Raw genomic sequence first — 8984 nt, 5'->3', positions numbered from 1 at the left:
TTCCAACCATAAAATATTTGTCCATATACATATATATAACAGAAAGAACATTTAATTCTGAATAGATTCAGAACACATGAGTACAAAACAGTGCAGTAAAACCATACATAAAATTGACACAAGACACAGTACATTAAGGAATACAAATTAAAAAAAAAAAAGTTCTAATTTCAAGAGAAGAGAAGGAGGGAGGGGATCTCAAAAGCACCAAAACTGCATGAAAGACAGAGAAATCATGTCACTTAAAACCCTAACAAACATCCTAATATAAGATCTTTCAAATAAATCTTGACACATGAAAGAAAACAATACCATACTTATTACTACAACCAAAACTTATTATTGTTTATTGACAAAGGCTATAAATGAAGCATGTGAATGTAAAATTCGCAAGCAAGATAGGAAAAGTTGAAAGCTGAAATACCCAGATAAGAATTTAAAGAAAAAAATCAAAAACAAGAAGAAATCAAGAAATTGAACACACCTTTTTCAAGAGGTTTTCCAGTGAGAAAAGAAAATCCCTAATTAATAAGGTTGTTGGAGATTAGGGTTTTATGGTTTTATTAGGGTTTTCTTCATGCTACCATGGACAGATGAAGCTGCCATATGATCTAGTCTCTCCCTGAAAGGTAAATAAAAGGAGGGCTAGATCATGCTGGCAGCTTTAACAATCAGTGGTGCATGATATATAAAGACTATAGACACTGCTGCTGCAGATGTGGTCTGTTGCTGCTGCCTTATATACAGATATATGAATTGGCTGAAACCTGAAACCCTTTCTCTTCTTTGTTTCCCCTACTATGAAGACTTCTTTGTTTCCCCTCCTTTGAAGACTTCTTTGATAAGAGAGGGAATGAGAGGAGGATATAAATAGGGAGGGATTTTCATGATGACCTTGCTCTCTACTTTTTGTTAGGTATAGTTTTCTTGATACTTCCAGTCTAATTATCTTTTGTCCTACATGTGATTGGCTAGGCTGGCATGGTCATCTAATGTTTTATTGTACATTAAACTTAAGCTGGAAGTAGCATTTCAAGCCTGGTGGTAATTAATTATAGTTGTTAGTTTGAATGGAAATATGTAGTGCAAAAACAAAATTATCCTATAATCGGAGGTGAAGTTTTTTTTATACATGAACATTATAAATATGATATGAAAAAAATAAAGTGATATAATTTAAAAGTTTTAGCAAAAATATGTATGAATTTGACAAAAAAAAAAAAATTTTTTGTCTTTGATGTATATAAATTATAATAAATAATTTTTAAATTTTACACATATTAAATACAAAATAAATAGACACAAATATTAAAATCAACATATCTATTTTTTTTTATAATAAAATTATATATGACCCTATATGAAGTGTTGAGAGGAAATATCATAAGAGATTGAAGACAGTAAGAAACAGGTGAAGGATAGCATTGAAAAATGAAAAGTAGAAAGGGCAAGGAGGGCTAGGAGAGAAAAGACGTCAAAGTGGTCCCAAAAGAGATAAGCAAATTGAATATTGGTTCACGCCTGGCCATGACCACATGCATGCAGACAGGCTAGTGAGAGTTTCTAAAATTTTCCTAAGAGGCTTTTATAACTTTAGTTGGATGACCCTTTCATCCCCTCTCTCTCTCTCGTTTTCTCTGTGTTTCCGTTTTATGTAAGGTAAGCATCAACCATGAAAGATGAAACAAAAAGAGTATAAAACAGAAGGAGGTGTAATGGGGGACCAGCTTTCCATGGCTTCATAGGTGTTGAATAAGGTTCACACAATAAAGCAAAAGGAAGGCATAGCAGCTGGGAAAGAAAGAAAGAAAGAAAGAAAGAAAGAACATCTCAGCCTATCAAAATCAACATCTCTCTTTCAATTTTGTGGTTTTGTGAGCCAGCCAGTGCATTTACTTCATTTTATAAAAATTCATCTTCATTTCAATATTTTTAATAATTTTTTTTAACATATTATTGATTTTCACATTAAATTCTATTAATATATCATTTTTTATTAAAATTTTTATTTATCATTTTTAAAAAATTTTTTCAAGAACTTCACCTATTAAATTTTATGTAAATTTTATCCTATTATGAATGATTATTAAAAAAACAAAGAAAGAAAAGAAAGAGAAACCCCTTAGTAAGAGTGAGCAATAATCAATACCCTTCAATGCGAGTATGTGATGGAAATTAGGTTTATAAAACGAAAGGCCTTCCAACTTATCAATTAAAATTAATGTATGCCGCTGCTGTAGCGGTGACATTTCATTCGGATGGATCGATGGAAAGATTTCCACTGCATCGCAGTGTCGTTTCGGCATTGGACGATCCAAATGAAGCATCGAACTGTTGCTTTTGAGTGATGGCGGCCGGTTGTCCATCAAAAGCAATTAAAGAAGTGATTACCAGAGATTAGGTAACATTAATTGGAAGATTATATAGTCTGTAAAGTGATGCAACCGACTATAAGGGGTTTTAAGAAAATTATTAAATGAATGGTGATAGTTGCTCTGATTTGGACTTTCTGCTTGTTTTTCAAATGAATTTATTCTTTTGATCAGGTTGTGTAGGCAGATTCACACAAGAATGCATATGGTAAGGGGAATCATCACACCAACTGAACCCATTAAATAAAACTTTGTTTCATTATTGGATTACATATAATTTATAGATAACTAATCAAAATCCATTGCCCTAAAAAATATAATCACATGATTTATTGATAGAATGTTAGATTTTTAATCTATAATCAATTGCTAATAATTTTAAATATAATAAAAAAATTATAGATAATTAATCAAAATACATTATACCACCAACTTAATCACGTAATTTATTGATAGAATATTAGATTTTTAATTTAGAATCAATTACTAACAATTTTAAATACGATTAAATTAAAAAAAAAAAAAACATTGCCCTCGGCGGCCAGGTGATGATGCATGGTATTCACGAGGTACCAATGTTTCATCTATCACATCCTTGATCGTCCTATTAATGATTTTTTTATTTAATTTGCACTAATCTGATTTTAATTAGGTCAATTAAGCTATGAAATTAATTTAAACCAATGTGAAAAGAAGAGTTCATTTTCTAAATTATTTGGATTTAGTTTTTTCATGGGTTTTATTTGTGGGTTCTATTGATGTTTCTAGGCCCTTGGTCTTGTCATTCCAAAAGGGCCGTTTGGGTCCCCAATATATGGGCTATAGTTTTATGAATATTTCAATTTCTTCAATTTGATTCAAAATGGTTAGCAATTACTATTCTTTCTTTGTCTGTTCTTAGTTGCCAGCAATAGTCCAATGGTTATACTTGTTAAGACAGTGGTTAAGATGCCATTTCTAGAATGTTGTTTTAGTAAATTATGTTACTAAGCAAAATTTGAGTTTCATGATCTGAAGGAAAAAGCTAGGAAATATAGCAGCCCATGTCTTGGAAATGTTGTCAACAAAAAGAGTCAAAAAGATTACCTATGGGGTGACATATTCAGAATTGGTGACATGTTCCGTGGCGTCACCAAGTTGACAAGTAAACTAAGCGTGGTTTCTGGATATAGGGCAGCTAACATTCTTACACTCAGCCGCCTGTCTTTTCGTTAGTGTGTTTTGAGCTGTACGATAAGGAACGAAGAAGCCTCAGATCAACAACAGGAATACAAACAGAAAAACAAAAGATGGCTGAGGAGCAGCAGAGAATTCAGATTCCTAGAGTGAAATTGGGAACTCAAGGGCTTGAAGTAAGATTCTTTGTTCTTCTGAGAGTAGTCAAGAGAAAGGGTGTTTATAATTTGTACAACTGTTTTTCAGTTTTTGTTTGAACTGATGATATACAGACTGTGGATTAAGATGTTTGATTTTCTATTCTAAGTCCTAATCGGATTCTATTCTCTTAAAATCATGCTTGGACTCAACTTTTTTAACTAAAATCATAATGTAACTTCTAATCAAATTCACCCCATTTGCTTTCTAGAATCTACCTATCTCATTTCTGTTTTAAAATCCATAACTTTTGTAGGTTTCAAAGTTGGGGTTTGGCTGTATGAACCTCTCTGGAGCATACAATGATCCTGTCCCTGATGATGTTGGAATATCGATCATCAAACATGCATTTGATAGAGGAATCACTTTCTTCGATACATCAGATATCTATGGACCAAAAACTAATGAAATATTGGTTGGAAAGGTAACGCCCTTAGACAAACATTTTTCTTTTAAATGGGATTCCAATTCTTAAACAAATGAATTTTTTATCACATTGATATGATTTATGTTTGTTATTATTCTTATTAGCTTGTTAAAGGAATTCCTGAATCTGTGAAACCAATATCTTTTTCCAGGCATTGAAGCAGCTACCACGACAGAAGGTACAGTTAGCCACAAAATTTGGTTTTGAAAAAATGGATTTGACTGGTATCGAAATAAAAGGTACCCCTGAATATGTTCGCACCTCTATTGAGGCTAGCCTGAAGCGCCTTGATGTGGAATATATTGATCTCTACTATCAGCACAGAGTCGACACCAAGACTCCAATAGAGGATACTGTAAGTGCTGCAGCAGAAAGATTATAACATCATTTATTCCATACATAACAAAATTACAAAGTGATAGATTTGCCTTATTTTATACATACTCTCATTTTGAGGCTATGATGTTTAGCTGGTTGAACTTAAAGTTAAGCTATTTGAATTTGACCTTCTTTCTTAGATGGGTGAACTTAAGAAGTTGGTGGAAGAGGGAAAAATAAAGTACATTGGTTTATCTGAACCTAGCCCTGATACTATAAAGAGAGCACATGCAGTTCATCCCATAACTGCTTTACAGATGGAGTGGTCACTTTGGAGCCGTGATATTGAGGAAGAAATAGTCCCCCTTTGCAGGTTTCTTCTTGTATCTTGAATCATTAAAACATAAAAAAGCTTAACGTTACTTGAAATTCAAGCTCTACTCTTGATAGTTTCTTTCATGTCCTTGAGTTACATGTTGTTTGAGTACTCAATCTTGAGACTCAATAAACTGAAACTATCATCAATCACTCCTTGTACTGCAGCAGGCGAAAGCATGAGAAATGCCTTCTTAAATGTTTTCATCTATATGCAGGGAACTTGGAATTGGGATTGTTCCATATAGCCCTCTTGGTCGTGGTTTCTTTGGCGGCAAAGGAGTTGTGGAAAGTTTGCCTGCAAATAGTGTTCTGGTATTGGAACTTATTTATGTCTTTAACCTATCCTTAATCTTTGTGTAGTAACAAGCCTTCTAACTGATTTCCAACTTCTACTTTTAAGTCACTTTTCCCAAGGTTTCAAGGAGAAAACTTGGACAGAAACGAGATTTTGTATTTGAAAATAGAGAAGTTGGCTGAGAAGCATGGATGTACCCCTGCACAACTTGCACTTGCCTGGGTTCTTCACCAAGGAGATGATGTCGCACCTATTCCTGGTGAGTCAACTTCTGTAATTTTCAACATCCACTTTCTATATTCTTGATAGCCTGCAGATATTTCAACTAAAAGTCACAGCAGAAGTAGCATAATTTGCCTTTGTTTAGATAATTGCATTAAGAGCACAACTTTTGACCCTTTCTTTCACTTTTTGTAGGAACAACCAAGATAAAAAATCTTGATAGCAACATTGATTCACTGAAAGTGAAGCTTACAAAAGAAGATTTGAAAGAAATTTGTGAAGTGATTCCGATAAATGAGGTGGCAGGCGATCTTTTGCCGGATTTTTTCAGCCAATTCACATGGAAGTTTGGTAATACACCACCAAAGAAGAACTAGATTTCAACTTAAAATAACTATGGATGCAAAGTATGCAGCAAATGGTTTTGGTGAATGGACTCCCCAGCAACTGAAGCTATTGAAAGATTAGAAGTTTGTACTAAGAGTGCAATACATAAATGAATGGGTCAGTGATAGCAGAAGTCTGCATTACCAAAGTAAACAAATAAGCAGGCTAGTAGTAGCTGTTTTGCTGTTGATTGCTTATCAGAAAAAGGATGCATTTCCTTGTATGGTTCTTCTGTCAGTGATTTGTGGCTAGCAATCTCACGATGGTTATAGTTGGCACTGGTTAAGATGTTATTTCAGAAGTATATGTTTTTATTGCTCTAATAATATACTTCTTCTTGATCTCTTGTTTTCTCTAATTTTAACTTACTGATGTATTCACATTTACGTAGGTGAATTCTGTAATAAATTAAACTCAAAGAACAAACACAAAAAAAAAATACAAAGTACATATGTCAAAGCAAAAGAGAACATTTTATTTTATAGTTAAGTAAATATACATATACACATAGTATACCACTTAATTAGCTTATTTCCTTTATGAGGAAGAAAATAAAAGAACCTGCAGATATTGGTAAAACTACAGTAACAAATGACAATCAGCTATTATCAAGGGAAAAAAGAAAACAGAGAAACAAGAATAGAATTGCTTGAAGAGAGTTACCTGCTTGAGAGCATTGGACAGAGAGTGACTGAAGCTTTGATTAAGGCATTCCACTCCAGAGTAACCTCCGTTGAGGCTAGTCTGAAGCGCCTTGATGTGGAATACATTGATCTCCACTATCAGCACAGAGTTGACACCAAGACTCCGATAGAGGATACTGTAAGTGCTGCAGTGGAAAGCATCATAACATCATTCCTTCCATACACAATAAAATTACAAAGTCAGAGATCTGCCTTATTTCATACATACTCTCACTTTGAGGCTATGATCCAAAGTTGTTAATATGGTATCGGATAACATTTTTATTTTTTAAAAAAATTGTAATATACATCGATACCAATTGTTTGGATATATTATTTTATATTTTTTGGTTTAGTACAAATATATTTATAAATATGCATGAACTTTGTATATTATAATATTATTAATAGGCCACAAAATAAATATATAATATATTCAAATCAAATTAATAAGTTTAAAAACATAAGAAATAATATCATAAAATTTTCATGATATTTTTAAACATTTAATCTGATCATATGATATTTAAATAAATATTTTTTTCATATAAATATTAAGATAAAAATAAAAGATGAAAAAAATTAATCAAAACTTTATGATTGTTAAACTTTATAAAAAGAGTATAATTGTTTTCTTAAAAAAAATTGAAATACTTATAAACTTTGATTTGAAAAAATAAAATATAAAATTATAAATTTTGGTTTGAAAAAATAAAATATAGAAAAACAAGTTAAAATAAAACTAAAGAAACTCAACTTTTAAAGATTATTTTGTCAATTAATTTTATTTTTATTAGGTTAAAAATAGTTAAATAACAAAAAATAAATTAAAAATTACAAAATATATTTCACATTTACGTATCGACTAAAACATATTATTCCACCGATATTCATCGAAGTAGGTCAAAACTAATGAAAGTAATCAACATTATCCGATACTAATTCAATATAAAAAATCATCTTTAGGTATATCGTATTTTAATATAATTAGAACATACTGATTGATACGACTAATACCAAAACGAAATTAACAACTATGCTGTGATCTTTAGCTGGTTGAACTTAAAGTTAAGCTATTTGAATTTGACCTGGGTGAACTTAAGAAGTTGGTGGAAGAGGGAAAAATAAAGTACATTGGTTTATCTGAACCTAGCCCTGATACTATAAAGAGAGCACATGCAGTTCATCCCATAACTGCTTTACAGATGGAGTGGTCACTTTGGAGCCGTGATATTGAGGAAGAAATAGTCCCCCTTTGCAGGTTTCTTCTTGTATCTTGAATCATTAAAACATAAAAAAGCGTAAGGTTACTTGAAATTCAAGCTCTAATCTTGATAGTTTCTTTCATTTCCTTAAGTTACATGTTGTTTGAGTACTCAATCTTGAGACTCAATAAACTGAAACTATCAACAATCACTCCTTGTACTGCAGCAAGCGAAAGCATGAGAAATGCCTTCTTAAATGTTTTCATCTATATGCAGGGAACTTGGAATTGGGATTGTTCCGTATAGCCCTCTTGGTCGTGGTTTCTTTGGCGGCAAAGGAGTTGTGGAAAGTTTGCCTGCAAATAGTGTTCTGGTATTGGAACTTATTTATGTCTTTAACCTATCCTTAATCTTTGTGTAGTAACAAGCCTTCTAACTGATTTCCAACTTCTACTTTTAAGTCACATCTCCCAAGGTTTCAAGGAGAAAACTTGGACAGAAACAAGATCTTGTATTTGAAAATAGAGAAGTTGGCTGAGAAGCATGGATGTACCCCTGCACAACTTGCACTTGCCTGGGTTCTTCACCAAGGAGATGATGTCGCACCTATTCCTGGTGAGTCAACTTCTGTAATTTTCAACATCCACTTTCTATATTCTTGATAGCCTGCAGATATTTCAACTAAAAGTCACAGCAGAAGTAGCATAATTTGCCTTTGTTTAGATAATTGCATTAAGAGCACAACTTTTGACCCTTTCTTTCACTTTTTGTAGGAACAACCAAGATAAAAAATCTTGATAGCAACATTGATTCACTGAAAGTGAAGCTTACAGAAGAAGATTTGAAAGAAATTTGTGAAGTGATTCCGATAAATGAGGTGGCAGGCGATCTTTTGCCGGATTTTTTCCGCCAATTCACATGGAAGTTTGGTAATACACCACCAAAGAAGAACTAGATTTCAACTTAAAATAACTATGAATGCAAAGTATGCAGCAAATGGTTTTGGTGAATGGACTCCCCAGCAACTGAAGCTATTGAAAGATTAGCAGTTTGTACTAAGATTGCAATACATAAACGAACGGTTCAGTGAGAGTAGAAGCTCACATTACCAAAATAAACAAATCAGCAGGCTAGTAGTAGCTGGTTTGCTGTTGATTGCTTATCAGAAAAAGGATGCATTTCCTTGTATGGTTTTTCTGTCAGTGATTTGTGGCTAGCAATCTCCCAACGGTTATAGTTGGCACTGGTTAAGATGTTATTTCAGAAGTATATGTTTTTATTGCTCTAATAATATACTTCTTCTTGATCTCTTGTTTTCTTTAA

At 32.6% G+C, this 8984-nt stretch overlaps 2 protein-coding genes and 1 long non-coding RNA gene across 3 annotated transcripts; 2 read left to right on the top strand and 1 right to left on the bottom strand.

Moving 5' to 3' along the window:
• Window positions 1-1119, bottom strand: LOC149514934 (uncharacterized). The gene is made up of 2 exons (XR_016327210.1): window positions 485-1119; window positions 1-213 (listed from the first exon to the last, which is right to left on the bottom strand). It is a non-coding gene; the product is annotated as an uncharacterized LOC149514934 (long non-coding RNA).
• A 2451-nt stretch (window positions 1120-3570) lies between these two features.
• Window positions 3571-6114, top strand: LOC111294067 (perakine reductase-like). The gene is made up of 7 exons (XM_022887235.2): window positions 3571-3724; window positions 4003-4170; window positions 4325-4528; window positions 4692-4864; window positions 5085-5181; window positions 5270-5423; window positions 5582-6114. Exons 1-7 carry the CDS (start codon window positions 3662-3664, stop codon window positions 5761-5763), a joined length of 1041 nt encoding a protein of 346 aa, XP_022742970.2. The 5' UTR covers window positions 3571-3661; the 3' UTR covers window positions 5764-6114.
• A 250-nt stretch (window positions 6115-6364) lies between these two features.
• Window positions 6365-8969, top strand: LOC149514933 (putative aldo-keto reductase 1). The gene is made up of 5 exons (XM_089742935.1): window positions 6365-6710; window positions 7525-7717; window positions 7938-8034; window positions 8123-8276; window positions 8435-8969. The coding sequence occupies exons 1-5, from the start codon at window positions 6365-6367 to the stop codon at window positions 8614-8616; spliced, it is 972 nt and encodes a 323-aa protein (XP_089599061.1). The 3' UTR covers window positions 8617-8969.
• Window positions 8970-8984: the final 15 nt, after the last annotated feature.

The sequence above is a fragment of the Durio zibethinus genome, chromosome 14, assembly GCF_047325235.1.
Source record: "Durio zibethinus cultivar Kanyao isolate XHJ-2024 chromosome 14, ASM4732523v1, whole genome shotgun sequence".
NCBI lineage: Eukaryota > Viridiplantae > Streptophyta > Magnoliopsida > Malvales > Malvaceae > Durio > Durio zibethinus.
This window is presented reverse-complemented; position numbering and strand designations above follow the sequence as displayed.